Raw genomic sequence first — 17,081 nt, 5'->3', positions numbered from 1 at the left:
AGGAACGGGACTGTTTCGGCCAATGCATCGCTGGGGAAACTCCGCGTTGAGGTATTCCACAACATCACCCTGTCGACGGGAGTTGTGGTTGTTAAGAGCTCTCCAGACATTACCCTTGACAATCCCAAGTCGTTGCTAACGGTCCTGACGTTTGCTCGAGGCCAGAACAAAATCTTCCATGTTGATGGGATGATAACCCGGTCCTCGGAACCTCCGATTGACATTACCATAAATTTCAAAGTCATGAATAACTCGGAGGACAGTCTGGTGATTAGGTCTACTATTAGGATAGCACCTTCTGAACAATTGGTTAACTCTAGTAGCATTAGGATTGCATAAACGCGCATTGTTCACAAGAATAACGAGGCGTACTAAACTTAAATGAATAACCTGTCAGAACGAATTTAAGAATAGAAGACATTACTTTAAATACTAATTGAAAAACTATCTTTTCGCAAAGCATTAAAGTTGGCCAAAATACATCTTTCGTTGTATCTAGTAGGTCTTAAATGTCAAATTATTTGATTGATTGGTACACGGAATGATGTTATTCTTATAACAAATTTTAGTTGCCAGTACGAGAGTAAGCTATACAGCTTTATCATTGAAACGTTTGGTCTGACGCCTATCAGTATTTTTTTTTGTTTTAGAAAGCTATGAAATATTTGGAAACTCTGCGGGAGATAAAGTAAAAGAATGTTAAATATTTCTGGCGTTACGTTTGAGGTGATATTTGAAAATTCAATGCCAAAAATTTAAAATAAATAACGTAACCCAAATTATATAAATCACGAAACAAAAATATCTCACGAACGAATTGGACAAATCAAAAAAATTCCTTTTCAAATTGACTAGCAAACTTACATCTAAGAGGGATGGTTTTAACATTTTAACAATAAAGTAGCCCAAGATTTTCCGAAAAATTTATTTTTAGAGACGTTTAATCGTTCTCACGATAATGTTCCTGCAACCTAGTATTTATGCAAAATCATACGTTTGATTAATAAATGGCGGAAATACATGTCTTAGTTTTTTCAGTTAACTTTTGAACTTCTCCCTTTATTCGTGGTATTGGGCATCACAGACCGAGTGCTCAAAAACCTTAAGCGACCACGTCGACTGTTACCATTATGATCATTATCGGCAGGTTTTTACACACAAGTCTTAAGGATTGGTCTGTATTACTTTGACTCCTGCTTTGACGTACTGCGTCCGCCGCTGCCGCTGGTGTTCGCACGATTTCTGGCGGTACGTTAGAGGTACAAAGACACATGATACGTCAATCGATTGGAAATATCATGCCCTCGCTGGCATTGGTAACATTTGTGAGATTGGGGCCCGGAAGTGGGGCATTTGCCCATTTTAGTGATTTTTGCCGATTTTCAAATTTAAATTTACATATTTTTTTAATTTAAAACTGACTTGGTTAAATATTATATATTTAGTTAATACTGATCATTTCTGAACTAGTACGTTTTTGGTTGCGTTATGAAATTTCGGGGCAATTCGTGGGATCCCAAAACCCGAGTACGCACTATGGTCATATTTCCATTTCGTGACAATTGATACAGGCGTCATCTAACTCGTTGGCGTTTGGCTATTTATTTCGAAAACCAGATAACTCGAAAAGTTCGTTTTGTCTAAAAATTAATTTAAAATAACGTGTTCGCGTTTCGCTACCATATATCAAAAACCAGGTAACTCGAGAAATTCGGTTCGTCTAAAAGTAAATTTAAATTTGTTCGCGTTTCGCTACCTTAATTCAAAAACCAGGTAACTTGAAAAATCTATTTCGATAAAATTACTCTTGGGAATTTGTTCAAATCTAAATTTAATATTAAAAATATAGTTAATACATCGGGGGAGATTGTGTGTACTGAAATGTCCGTGACACTTATGTAAGACTTCGTATCATTTTAAGTGTTTAAATAAAAATATTAATCAATGCAATTTTCCAGCTCAATTCATCGACTGAGAAATGTTATTTTTCCATACCTTAAACAACAACAATAAATTCGGTTGTTTTCGTTTATTATTGAGGTTTATTTTTGTCCTTTTAAAGCATTTCTATCCAGCCAGTAGTACCAAAATTTTAAGATAGATAATTGTAATTTGGCACACCTAAGAATAAAAATTTCCATTTGCTGTTAAATTTCAATTATACTAGGATGTAGTTGAATGTACGACTCAACTATAAGGCCGAGCGATCTGCCGATTTAGAATATATTTTTTTTCTTATTTTTTTTCATTCAAGGTATAGGTGATCGAAGTCCAAACAGTTAATCAATTATGCAAATTTTAATGAGAAACAAGTTGGTTTAAAACTAAATAAAAATAAATACTTCCATGGAACTAAAACACTTCAAAGAAAACCTTCATAAAAACCCTAGCGTTTTATCAATCATTGTACTTTCACCACCATCTTGGAAGATGGGCACCGATTCCTTAGCTAATATAGCTTGATACGATATAATTAAGAGATTTTGAAATGGGAACTATTTATTTAAAATATTTCCTTTGTTTGTAGTTCTTTATGCAAGGCTTTGATTCTTACCCGATTTCAGCCTACCTTCGGACATAGCTTCGACATATCCCAAAGAAGGTTTTAAGAAATTTAATTAACAATTAAACATAATCCCTCGAATTTCTGATTAAAAAACCTAATTTCCCCGTATCCCTTCTACTGCCATCTCATACAATCCAAAGCTATAGAATAGCTCTTTTTATCTCTCTAGCAAAAGGTCGCTTTAACTTATGCTGTAAGTTTTCTTTGTTTGTGCACCGGTCACATGGTCAAAGTTTATGGTCCCCCCTTTCTCCTTCCGCGTGTTATAGTTTTCGCCAGGCATTGAATGTATTTATTTAGTTTTTTAAGTTTTATTTTAAGTTTTCGTTTATAGTTTCTCCAAGAATGTATTTATTTACACCTAGGGAGAATGTCTATGTCGAGACGGTTTTTAGCCTTTCTCTCAATCCACCCGTTGGTCCCCCCAGTACGCTCCTCCACTTAAAATAAAACGAATAGACCCGGTATTTCATTGGCTGCTTAAAATTTACGTCACCTAACGCGATGGAAATCAAACGCCGGTGACGTTTTGTCTTTCCCCCCGCGCGAGACGGGGGAAAGGCGTTCAACGTGTCCGGTGATTGTCGCAACATAATCATTCTTCCTAAATATAAATAAATACATTCTTGATTTTTCTACCGTTTACTGATGCACCTGGCTCATGGACTATCATTAAAACTTCATCCTCTAAAGGCCTTTTCACACGAGCCAACTTTTTGATCCAACTAGATGAGTCAACTTGAGTTGAGTAAACTAGTTGGTTCGTGTGAATAAAAGTTCAATGAGTTGATCCACCAAAAAAGTAAGCGAGAAAAAAATGGATCACTGATCCATTTTTGCTGACTCAGCATTTTGATTTGAAAAGTTGGCTCGTGTGAAAAGGCCTTTAGTGGAACAAGTAAATATTTTTTTAAATCAACGGTGCACCATCTTAACCCAATATAGTCAATGATTCACTATTATGAAATTACTATATTTCGAATTAATAGACAATGGTACAGACTCACCGTTTTAAGTAAAATAAGGATCGAGTTATCGCTAACAGCTAATAACTAGTATAGTTCATATCTTGGCATAAACTAATGAGCGATACCTGATTCAAACCGATCAATTTTATTCCTAGCCACTTTTGAGCGAGGTACAATTTCAGCAAATGAGCTAAAAGAAAATGAAGAAGTGGCCGGCTAGTTAAAAATACAAGTGAACCGAACTTGAGCCAGGGCAAATTTAATCGAGCCTATTGGCAATCGAGACGGATGAGCTGAGCTCATTCCGGGATGGGCCGTCAGCGAGGCGAATCAAAAACTAACAAAAAATAATCGTCTGTTCTAGACGAAATATAGAACGCTATTGTAGACATAAAACACACGAAATTATTTCCGAAGCAAATTAGATAACTCTATGGGTGGTAAAATTAAAATACAAATAAGCGAGAAACTTTCTTTGGAATTAACTTATTGTAATGAATTTAGGCGGTGTAGGGCCTTAACTTTGCGCTTTGGAAAAGAATTAAGACTTACCGAAAGAATAGACGCTTGGTAGGAAGAATATGGTCCATAATAGACGGAAAAGTACTTGAATGGGCGATAAATGAGCGTAGAAGGTCTTCTCTGAGAGTCCCAGGACGCTTCCACCCATTGTCCTTCACGCCTTCTCTGCCTCTGCAATCACAAACGCACTCGATTTAACAATATGAAAAGGTTAATAAGAAAACCGTATGCCACAATTAAAGCCTTTTTCCCCCCCAAAAACTGAAGGCTGACATTGCGCGTTAGAATTTTTAATCCGCCTACACGAATACAAAGCCTGAGATTGTACCGGAGACTCCGGAGTGTCTTCCAAGTTAGTTTACACGAAGAAAGTAGAAGGGGCGTGGCTTTCCTTCCGGGAATCATGAGGCTGCCCACCTGAATACATTCTTGACGTAGTATATTTCTCCCTTCTTTACTCTTATCACGAAAGAGAGAGAGAGCAATTGAAATATTTGGCCGGATCATTACTATTATTATGAAGTAGTTGGTCTTTACAGTAATAATGTTTTTTCATACCGCGAAGTTTTCGGCCATCGCTAAAACCCCAGCAATGATAAGTGTCTTAAGTCACATTATAAGAATCCGAAGAAGAGTGTTTTTCCCCTATTGCGAATGAAGGGGTGAACAATTAATTTGATAGTTTTGTTGATGGTCATGATTTGTTCAAAATGGCCAAGATCACATTTTAGCGCGAAACATGGTCTATAGTGATTAGTTTCAGCTTTATATACGGTCAATTCCCTCCATCATAGGTAACAAAAACCTTTAAGCATATGGTAAATTGTAAACAACATCCTTTCTATATACAGTAAGGCTAAGAAATATAGAATAGCGCTTTCTGCTATGAACTTCGTGAACTATATACTTTCGCGAAGGAAGCTTCTTTGCTATTTACTATTTGACGAAATAGCTTGGAGAAATTTAACACGTTTTTAAAACGATATCCAACGTTTGGGTGCGAAAAATAATGGTAAGTGATTGAATCGGGCCACCAAATTGGTTGTTAAAATCACTTGGTTTCGTCTCTAGTGGAAATAGTTTGAAGAAATTGAAATCTAAAAGCGTTTTGGGTTCCGTTTATCAGCTTACTTTGGTTTAATTGGAATTTGACTAGGCCTAGTTTATAGGGAAAAAGAAAATAACGAAATTCCGGGATTTTGGATTTTGTAAATCTTCAACTAAGTCGTCAGTGGTAAAGAAAGTGCACGGATAAGGTTACAATTTATAATGGTCCATGGAGTATTGTACAATTAAACTTTAAACGAAGGAAACACTTTGATATTTTTAATTTCATAAAAACATGTTTATGAAAACAAATGTCGTGAAATTTTGACCCGCGGGTCTTTGTCTAAGTAACGAAACAAATACGGTCAGGGCACAGGAGTGGTTTTTATCAAATATCCCCCGACGTTTTATAGTTTGCTTCCCTGTATAAATTAATAAATCATTAAATTTGATCACGTAATACTAATTTTTTCTTGATTTCCATATATGATCCCACCATACCGAGTCACCTATTTTTTACGCAGCTCTTACGTTTGCCAACACGTTTACCTAGAAACAATTATGAATTTTTTAGCTTAGATGTTGTTAGTTTGATGAGGTTTTTGAAATTAGAAATAGATTGGGAATGGAAAAAAGTTCATCTTTAAAGCTCAACGAATAGGCCGTAGCGCTATGGGAACCAATACCGTCGCTGAGAAATTCCTTTTCGTTCGAAGCTTCCCAAACCCGTCACTAGAGTGCTCAATCTTAGGCAAGATCGTCAATTGAAGCGGGTGAATATTTATGTGTGGTTTCGTTTGCGTTTATGTCTGTTGCCATATAGTCTACGAGAAGATGACATTTGCCATATTGACTAAGCCGAGATTACCGTCAGCCGAGATTTTATCTTCAATCACGGAAACAAATTTCCCGCTAGGGATCGTGGCACTTTTGCACTTACATTATAAGATATCGCAAAATGAAAAATTTAAAAAATATCATTAAATTTCTTTAAAGATACCAATACCAAAATATTTGGCCGTCTCGAACTACTACTAAATTTGGTCATACGTGTTTAAAACTTGAAAAAGGATCAATGATATCACAGGGCTTAGATAAAAGATGGTTTTGAGGGTACTCAGGGTTTAAAACACCTTAAATAAATGTATGTTAAATTTTTCCTATGTAATTTTTTATGTATTTTAAGCATCAATAAAATAAAATCTAATAAAAGTTTTCGAAAAGTCATTCGTAAATCAACAAATAATATAATTTTTCCTGTTTGCTCAACAGCCCAATATTGGGCTCTTAATGGTGCCCCGAACGAACCATTTTACATTTAAATAAAAAAAAACTGGGTAGGCATAAACAATTTCATTAAAACCGATTAGTCATGGTTCATTGCACCCTTTTGTGCTATTCTGGATATAGAAATTATTTCGTTGGCTTCAGGGTGATCGTTCTGTCAATATATGGATAATTAACTATTAATTTTAAAATTACCAAATCCCATGTATATTTAAAAATTACACAAAGGAAAATGTTTCAAAAGATATGCATATTATATAGTAGAATTGAAGAACATGTTATCCTTCACCATGAATGTCACGAAACCGCCTTTGAATGTTCTGCTACTAGATGGGGTAAGGACTCCCTCGGAATCACGCTGTAGTGTTAAAGTAACCCATAAATAAATTGTTTCTAACACGGAATTTTAATTAATTCATGTTTCATTCATTTATCTTACGCAATTGATTTAAAAATTGTCCAAAAAAATGGTTTTGAGTTGATTAGTAAATTTTATTTTTTAAATAACCAAAAACAATATTCTGAATAAATTTGAGAATACATATAATAATTTTGTCTACCAAAAAGACCTATTCTATCATAAACCAAAAATCACTTTTACAATTAAATTCGAGATGAGTTAAATATATTGTTTGGCACAAAATGGACTACAAAATGTAAAGAAAATATTATTTTATTAGAAATAATTTCGAACACATTATTCAAATTTAAAGTTATTGTTGTTCATCGTTTAATTAAAACGTTCGTTTCTACGATAAAAAGAACAAGGCAACCGCGTTTTAAAGAATATCTAATTAAAGACTTACTATTCGGCAAAAAAAGCCGAAAACTAACATACACTCGCGAGCTTCAGTGAAAACTACATAAGTGGCGCGATTCTTGCAGAGACGGTGCTTTGATTTACAAATAGCGCCAAAAATACAATAGCATGCAGACAACTAGCGCCATTTAATAATCAGTAAATCAAGTACCAATAATCATAATCATAATCAGCTAGGCTAATAGCCAAGGCACCACCTTAGGCCCAAGTCATCTAGCGACTTTTAATGCCTTAACCAGGTGGCCGGGTTACAATGCGTAAGAGGGTGGTGGCAAGCCCTTCATGCCACGTGAGCCAACAGCTCCTTACACTAACTATTCCCGGTAAATTCCGCAAGTTTTTATGGAAAGGGGAAACCAGTGTGGAGAGAACTTGCAAACTACGCAGAAGGAGTGGTTCCAAGTTTTCATCCAGTGCCACGAACTGAAATCGAACCCGGCTCCTCTTGCTGCGAGGCGAAAGTGCTAACCATTAATCTTTATTAATGTTAAATTCCAACCACTTAAGGGGAAAGACTACTGTGGCCATTGTCTACTTTCGCGCTATTTCAAGCTAAACTCTTTTAATTTTGTATTTTAACTTATAAAATTAATATTTAAGTGTAGAACAGCCTCTGGTTTAGTGCCTAAAATAATTTTTACAATATGAAATTTAAAATTAATTAAGTTATTACGTTAGAATTCGGACATCCGTAGCTAAACAAGTTGGGCAAGCGTCCAACTACCCTTTAGCTAGAACCTTATATCTCGTTAACTATTAATATTAGAATTATCAAAATTATTTTAAGCACTAGAGGAAGGTTAAGCCTAATAAGAAAAATATAATTCAATTATGTAATTGTTAAAACAGAAGCGTTCAGCTTGAACGAAAAAGAGGCTTTTACTATATTCTTCCCCCTTAAGAATTCTTCGAAGAATAGGTACAATCCTTTCGAAATCGCGAATATGACGGTATTCCGAACCAGAAACCTTAACGAAAAATGTTTGATCAAATGTTAAAATTTTATACCATTTGGTTCAAAATAAACAAAATTTAAAGAAACCAAATTTGGTGAAGTAGATTTGATCACAATATTTTGATAATTTATTTTTTTAGCTGTCAAAACTTTTATTGCTCATGTTATACCTTATATTAGCTAATTTTAAGCTATCAGATTTTACTTTTCTGATTTGGCTTTGATCAAAAACGGATTGGGATTTGATAAAATTTTGGTCAAAGTGTGATCAGACGTCAGTTTCAAAAATTAATTATTTATATCATTATTTGATAATACTTTGATCAGAATCTGACCATTTAATGTTTTTTTCCAAATTTGATCAACCATCTTTATAAAGAAATAAACTACGATTTGAAAGACTGCTTCCAAGGTCTCTTTCAACAAGAATCCAAGAAACATTCAATAAATTAGTATTAGATAATTTCGTAAACTGCGGGATTTTATTCTTGGTTTTATAATTGACAAAAATACAACAGTTTATGAAATTCTCGGCTTGACCGCTACGTTTAGAAAATGCCAATGTTTTTAGGCCCCGGGTTCGGTTTATTTAAAATAAGAAAAATTTAAAAGCATTTACATTTATTTAAAATCTAAAAATATAAAAACGCGTACGAATGTTAATTGCTAGCGGTTACTTTGGAGGAAGTCGTCGAACTCTCAGTTGTGCTAAAAACGTTTATTAACGATTTATATTTTTAGGTACATTATGAAATTGTTTTACACCACCCAAAGGTAAAACGTTCAATGAGGAAGATATTTACTCCGACTAAGCTAAAGAGGTCGCCACAGAACACTTCTATTTAATAACGGCACTTGACGCCCGCTTGGTGGCACTTTCCAATTAACACGCTCCTCCAAGGCTCCAATAACGCGTCACTCTCCGTTATTAAATAGAAGCGGATAATACCCCTAGTGTTGTGTAGCGCCACATTCGGCATAGTCTGAGCTACAAAATCCTCATTTTCTACCGTAGCGTCATCAAAGATCTAAACGATCTCGCTCTGGCTTATCGACAGAGAAATATTTTAAGTCAATTTTATTCCCTTTCTGGACTACTGTTATTTTTCATTAAGCAAGTACATGTTACACGTATATGTTTGAAGGATATCGATTAAACGGAAGAGTTCTATATTTGAGAAAACATTCAAATCCAACAAAACTTGCACGTTAAATCTACTCACGCGAAAACCAAAAGGAAGGGTACTCTTCTCTCTCTCTCTCTCATCAATATGCTTCCGATTACTCTCCGCTCGAACGGTTTGACGCGAAACGCAAACCTTCGATGAATGTTTTATGCAGTTCCGTTATTTCTGTATTGTCTTCGTTTGTCGCTTCAGGGAGCACTTCCCTCTCAGGAAAATGTCCAAAGCCTACGGCCGACTTTGTAATTTTTTTTGAAAGGTCTTGAAAAGGTACCTAACAACGAAAAAATTCGAGTAGTCGTTTCTGATTTCAAGATTGCTTCCGGGTATTTTTTCCATAAGGCGGAATTCCTCAAATCTTCAAAATCGATTTCTAAAAATATTATAATTATATCACGTGTGAACAGTTTACTTGGTTTGCATTTTTTTAAATAAAACACCGATATAGCTGAGGCAACGATATTAGAGGCAGATTTTTAAATACCTGAAATTCAAATCTAAAAACCACCAAAATTATTTTTTGTTCTGGTTTATCTCGAATTTATCCCGATATCAATTTTTCTAAAACATTGCCTAAAAACGTGTTAGAAATATTTTTTGTAATTTTTCCCTTTAGTAAAAATAAAAACTTAATGGTTGGACCTCGAAGATTTTCCATCTAGATGTTTCTTTCTCTGTACGTAATTTGTGAATTCGTTTTAAAATGTTACACTAACTATGCAGCATTTGGGATATTTGATCTAACACGTTTGCTCATCTTTAAGAAACGCGCCTGATGTTTCAACTTGTACTCTAATGAATGTCATCTTCTACATTAAATTCGATCGCGGAAAAATTGAACAATTAATATTTTTATCAGAGATTTAGGCGGTATTCAGACGTCATCTTCAAAGATCTAGCGAATAATATCCAACTAGCAAAGAAAAGAAAAAAAACACCGTTCGATTTTTTTCCCTCTGGGCATCTGGAAGTTTTGGAACATAAATGCGTGTGAAACCCAGACCACCCTAAAAATCTTATAAAAAAGTTAAGTTATGAATATCTACTATTTAGTATAGCATAGGAACAGTTGATTTCGCGTTAGCATAAACAACTTAAAACTATAAGTACAACGCTTAGATAATTATTTTACTTTAATCCATTCTTCACAAAGAAGCTAAAAATATCGAAATAGTGTCACCCAGTAGCAAGGGTGGCCTGATTTTGTCTTTCTAGGATGTAATCGCCTGGACTCGCTTTTTACACACAATCCTAAGGATTTGTGTGTATTAGTTTCACATACAGTGTAGCCGTTGCCGCCGATGCCGATGGCGCCATGTAGCTCATACCTCTTCAACGGTTATAACTAGAAGAGTCAATGATACCTCGTTCGAATGTACATACATTGCCATTGATAGCCTTTCATAAAGTTTTCAAATCGGAGCCCAAGAATTTGGGCATTTGCCCAATTTACTATTTTCGGTGATTTCGCTTTATGTGGTAGATATTTTCCTTAAAATTAAGTCCGATAACGTTTAAAAAACATTTATTGGATAGGTTAAGATTCAGTGGACCTACAACTTCGGTTATATCAGTAAATATTAAATTCAAGTATAGTTTTCAGGGTAATTTACGGGACCCCAATTTTCGTGTTTTAATATTTTTGCCTAAAAATCTACATACAGTTCCTTAATTTAAGTCCGATTTTCATGAAAGTTATATTTTTGAATAGCTGTGGTTTACATATAACCTAGAATTGCAAAAACGTTCCTTAAACTTAATTCTTAGTAAGGTGTTTTGGGCAGCGTATACGGACCCCCGCAATTTCCAACATTGTAAATCCGCATGTATTTGATCGATTCCCAAATGATCGAACGGGTCCCATTTGATCGAATTTCCATTTGATCTATTTCCATTTGATCTATTTGCATTTGATCGAATGGCATTTGATCGAACGAAATTTGATCGAAAGCTACTGTAGGGTAAAACTACTAGTTTTTGGGAGTAAATCGAAATGGCAACATCTAGTCAGAATGATATACAGTAGACTCTATGAATAATAATTATTTCTTTAAACTGTACTAAAGAAAAATAACCAGAGTACTTCTCCATAATAAGAAACTAAAACAAACAACACAGATTCAAGCTATTCTCCGCTATATTTATAATACAACTAAAAAACCACAAAAATTCAAAAAATAATATACAGAAGAAAACCTGAGCGCAGTGACGTAGAAAACAAAATATTCTCTCGGACATAATTAATAGAAACTTCTATTAAAACAAGTTGGCAAGCCAAAATATACCTCTCCTCGGAAGAGTTTTTAATTTTCAGTGAAGCGTAACTGTATCCGTGGTTCTGCGGTAGAACGCTCACCTGTCGTGCAAGAGGGCTCGGGTTTGATCAGAAGTAACAAATAAGTGTGATCAGAAGTAACAAATAAGTGTGATCAGAAGTAACCAATAAGTGTGATCAGAAGTAACCAATAAGTGTGATCAGAAAAACAAATAAGTGTGATCAGAAGTAACAAATAAGCATGAAATTGATCGAACTAGTCTTTGTCGTATAGCCAGAAGAAATAAGTGTGACACTCAACGGCTGACTAGTAGTAACTAATAAGTGTTATCAGAAGTAAAAAATAAGAGTGACACTAATCGAAGGAATCTTCGATGCTTTCAAAGTATGACTAGAAGTAACAAATACGTGTAAATTTGTATATATGTGTAACCGTGGATATATTTTGGTTGTGATACCGGCGTTGCAGGTTGCTTTGAATAGCTCAAGCAAACTTAACACATTAGAAGGATTGTGTGTATTCTGACCGTCGTACGTCTTGTTTAGTCTTTGTGGCCAAGGCTGAGAGGAATTTAAAACGCCTTTAAAACAAAATAGCATGTTTATTATTTATTTATTATTAAAACACTTGCTTCATTTCAAAAGTTGATTTTTTTTAATTTGAGTATAGCTTCCCAACTACATTTTCCGAGTAATGTCAAATTAATTTAATTTTAAATTGGGAGACAAATATGGAAAACACAATCATGAAGACTACAAAATTTACTATATTTACATATTATTTTCTAACGCATCTACTTATCTGTCAGTGGTAGATAGAATATAGACTAAAGGGTCATACTTATGTTGTTTATATTACTTATGAAATGTATCACAAAAAAGGGTTGCTCTACGAAGTACACACCCATCACGCGTCAAAATTCTTTTCGAGATAATCAATGGCTTCCTTTTTATCAAATAAATCAATGAATTGCTCTATTTATATAAATCGGTTACCTTCACGCATACGCAGTTTCTATCATTAGGTGGACTTTGAATTGCCAGAAATATATGTTTTCCAAGAATATATAGAGCTTTGGAGGCAAAGCAATGTATTGGATAATAAGGGTGGGCTAAGAAAGGCTACAGATTACCTGAATTATCACAAAGGTGCCACAGATTTGTTAAAATATGGGTCTTAGTTAATAAAAAATTTTGTTGCTAATCCAAAACAATTCAGATTAAAAATTAAAATAGGGTTCACAAAATATGTCGAATCATTTCACTCGAGATTTAAACATTTCACTTCCGACTAAATAATTTCAATCACGATGAAATCAATTTAATAATTATTTAATCAATTTAATAACTATTTCATTTTTCGATAATTTCAATCATGTTTTGATTTATTACGATATGTCCCTCGATCGTAATTCCTAATCAGTTCCCCTTCTTTTTGAAGAATATCGTGGTTTCGCTAGTTTCACTGATGATAACCTTCAATCTTATCTTAATTAAAGAAAGAAGACCCAATACTTTTACTAATTTTAAATAATATGAATTTGCTGACTATTAAAGTCCAATAGTTCTTTTTATAAAATAACCTTGGCCATATTGTTGAAATGTTGCCTCCCCGCTTCAGCTGTGGATCCGTTTTCTCTCCCACTAAAGAGCTTATTAACTCATTCTTAGGCATTGGCTGAACTATTCCAGGGCAACATTTCAACAAGTTGGGCAAGCGTAAAGACATTTTATAAAATCAACTATTGATTTCACAATGAGTTTTGAAAAAATTCATATTTTATTTATACGTAGCTTTCATTTGCTTTAAATGAAAAAAGTGTTTTCAACAGGAAACAAAACGAAACTAAACTTGGATTAGTCATAAATGCAAAATTTAACCATAGTTTGTTTAAACTAGTAAATAGTAAGTAATATACTATAGAGACAGATACTTCATGGTTTAAAATAAACTTTTATTAAAAAGAATATTGGGGAAGCTTTTCGAGCCCACTCGCTCCTTTTCAACCCAGATAGAAATGGCGAAAAATCCAAATACAAACAGATAGCAAAATCAGCGTACAGTTATTTTTGTTGAACGCCCCCTTCCGTTTTTATTGCCTAAAAACCTTTTAAAACTCCCCAATTACTCACTTTCACCTTTCCCCCGTTTAGGTTCGTACCCCCTCTGTCAGCAATAAAAATGCTTTCTTTGAAGGTCCGTCTGAACCAATTTTTTTCTTTTTCTAACACTGTCGCTTCTTCTTTAATTTAAACCATGAAGTATCTGTCTCTATAGTATATTACTTACTATTTACTAGTTTAAACTTGGATTAGCTTTATATGTTGCTTTAAAATTTTAAAATATCATCTTGACCAATGGAATACTAAACTAATGTAGACGGTAAAAAGAAATATTATTTTACGAGCTTGGCAAAAATATATTTTACCAAAAACACAATTATTAAAAACTTTTCAATTAATTTAAAAGATGACTACGGCCTTAGGTAACCAGAATTGTTTTACTAATCAAAATTATAGCTTCATTCTATAATATTAATTCTATAATTTTATTAATAATGTTTTATTAATCAAAGTTCTAGTTTAATTCCGTGTGATACCATTTTGTACGCGTTTTCCTCCGTCTTGTCTCCTATTTAATTTTTCGCGTATTTTTACCCGTTATCGCACGCGCTTCTGGAATTTTATTTTATTTTATTGTTTCTTCTTCGCCTCGAACGCATATGTGGTGAAGTACCTCGTTTTTTTCAAATTAAAACGGTCGAACTTAACCCTTGTCCATTTGCCTTAGGTATTAGCCTAGCTGACTATTGTTTATCAGGTAATAATAAATTAATTTCAGTTTAGTTAAAAAATATTTATCAAATTATTTGGAATTGTGTATTACCCATTATTTTGTTAATATAGGTGATTTAACAGTTTTATTAAAAACCCAGTGTTGTAGATTTGTATTGAATAAACCCAATTGTAAAATCTACAGAAATAATTAACTACGGTTCATTTTCTAGAATGGTCTTTCACAGTGGCACTTTAAAAATAAAATTTCAGTCTTTATTGAAAGGAAGTACACTTAGGAGCTGGGTTTATATCAAAACTTAATTTACAATAATTATAATAATAACTTCAGAAACGTTATCCAATTAGCGTTCAATGTGTACTTCCTTTCAATATACCGCTATTCTTACATTAAAAACCATGGAAAGTATTTAAACAAACTTTATCGCCAACAATTACCGATAAATTAATTAAATTAATTATTTTTCTCTTAATATTTTTCCCTTACTGTAGTCTAATTTAGATATCCTTAAGACGTTTTAAAACTCTTTTGACTAGAGTTAACTAAGATAAGTTATAATAAATTAAATTTTTATGGATCCTTACACTCGCTGTGACATACCGAATTGAATAGCTACGGAATTTAGGCGGTAATATCAAAATACGTTTTCCGTCGGATCTAAGCGAATTAGGCGTACGGGGCCAAATTCCGAGAATTAGGCTTAACGTAACCTAAATGCGTGGGTAACTCAAAGGGATAAGGCTTAGCGGATCTTACCTGATCGGTGGAAGGCCCGGGAAAACGAACTATCAAGGACCCTACCGGTCTTCTTTGGCTGCGTATCAAACCGTCTCCAACCTCCGCTTCATGATCCGAATAGGCAACAGTCGCGGGAATAATCATAAAAAGCCGAAATTCATGAAAGCGAAAAAATCGCTTATTTAGAGTATCCCGCGGGCCTCGGCGCACAGTCTCGGGCGTGAACCAGATCTCCAACGACCCTCCTACGGTTCAACCGCCTAATCTCGAAACGTTTTAAATTAAACCGTTTTCAATTTTCTTTCTCGTATAACCGTTCCTCGATGGACGAAGTTAAAAAGCGTTTTTTTATCTCTCTGGTAATCTCGTTGGAGGCCAATTGAAGCGACTAGCGAGCCCGATAATACGTGAACGGCGAGATCTGGAAGCATCGTCTTCTCCTTAACCCATCATTGGAGTCTCGGAGGCTGCGGTACGCTGCTATACGCGCTTTAACTGCTGCAATGGAACAACGCCATCTTGCCGTTCTCTATCGATATTCTTCAGACACACACACGGAGCGGCGCGCGCTGCTCGCCTCTGCCTCTGCCTCTTCACCGCCTTTCTCGGTTGCCTAGCAATACTCAGCTCATTTTTCCACACCCTCTCTCCACTGGCGCATCGAAAATTCCGGCTACTTTTGGTTCCTCGATACTACCCCTCTCTCTCCTCGAGCTGCTCCCGAAACCCGGGCAATCTTTCCCGAGTTCTTTCACTTTAGAGCAGGGTGCGAGGGGCGAGGGGCGAGGGGCGTTAGAAAAGAAATCAAGTGCTCTGCTGCAAGACGACCCTATTCGACTCTCCTACAGTTATCGGGAAAATCTCCGATATAAATAATGTATTAACCGCTTTTAGACGATATATTTTCCAATACGTTAAACGTACGTAATGACACGATGCGAATATCTCCTCGTTGCGTTAGATATGAAATTCTTTTGATTTAGCTAAAGAGATAGATAAAAATGGGTAAAATACCAATATTAAAATTACAAAAAGGGAAAGTCAGATAAACGTATATTTGAATTATAGTTACTTTTATTTCGGTCGCATTGGATAAGAAAATAATTCATATTTAAAACGTTTTACGTAATTTTTAATAAATAGTTAGAACGTAGTAATTCTTTATTTTTAAGAAATAGTGAGAATGTACTACTTCTTTATTTTTAAGAAATAGCTAGAACGTAGTAATTCTTTATTTTTAAGAAATAGTTAGAACGTAGTAATTCTTTTTTTAAGAACTAGTTAGAACGTACTAATTCTTTATTTTTAAGAAATATAACGTAGCGTTTCTTTATTTTTAAGAAATAGTTAGAACGTAGTAATTCTTTATTTTTAAGAAATAGTTTGAACGTAGTAATTCATTATTTTTAAGAAATAGTTAGAAAGTAGTCATTCTTTATTTTCAAGCAATAGAACGTAGTAATTCTTTATTTTGAAGAAATAGTTAGAACGTAGTTATTCTTTATTTTTAAGAAATAACTAGAACGCAGTAATTCTTTATTTTTAATAAATAGTTATAACGTAGTAATTCTTTATTTTTAAGAAATAGTTAGAACATAGTAATTCTTTATTTTTAAGAAATAGTTAGAACGTAGTTATTCTTTATTTTTAAGAAATAGTTAGAACGTAGTAATTCTTTAATTAAGAAATAGTTAGAACGTAGTAATTCTTTAATTAAGAAATAGTTAGAACGTAGTAATTCTTTTTTCAGAAATAGTTAGAACGTAGTAATTCTTTTTTCAGAAATATAACGTAGAGTTTCTTTATTTTTAAGAAATAGTTTGAACGTAGTAATTCTTTATTTTTAAGAAATAGTGAGAATGTACTAATTCTTTATTTTTAAGAAATAACTAGAACGCAGTAATTCTTTATTTTTAATAAAT

At 34.0% G+C, this 17,081-nt stretch overlaps 1 protein-coding gene across 2 annotated transcripts in view; it reads right to left on the bottom strand.

Annotated features, from left to right (window-relative positions):
- LOC149933353 (suppressor of lurcher protein 1-like) overlaps positions 1-15,652 on the bottom strand; it is a 127,605-nt gene extending 111,953 nt beyond the window's left edge. Inside the window, exons 1-2 of one of the 2 annotated variants that reach the window (XM_090156299.1) lie at positions 15,178-15,652; positions 4,087-4,227 (exon numbers count right to left, since the gene is read on the bottom strand). In XM_090156299.1, the coding sequence (XP_090012425.1) occupies positions 4,087-4,204 (118 nt within the window). In that variant the 5' untranslated portion in view covers positions 4,205-4,227; positions 15,178-15,652. Of the gene's footprint in view, positions 1-1,995; positions 2,034-4,086; positions 4,228-15,177 lie in introns of those variants that run through there. The other variant, XM_090156300.1, reaches the window with a different exon arrangement.
- Positions 15,653-17,081: the final 1,429 nt, after the last annotated feature.

Source organism: Leiobunum rupestre, chromosome 8 (assembly GCF_980474605.1).
Source record: "Leiobunum rupestre chromosome 8, qqLeiRupe1.1.hap1, whole genome shotgun sequence".
NCBI lineage: Eukaryota > Metazoa > Arthropoda > Arachnida > Opiliones > Sclerosomatidae > Leiobunum > Leiobunum rupestre.
The sequence above is the reverse complement of the archived record's forward strand: the minus strand, read 5'-3'. Positions and strand labels throughout refer to the sequence as shown.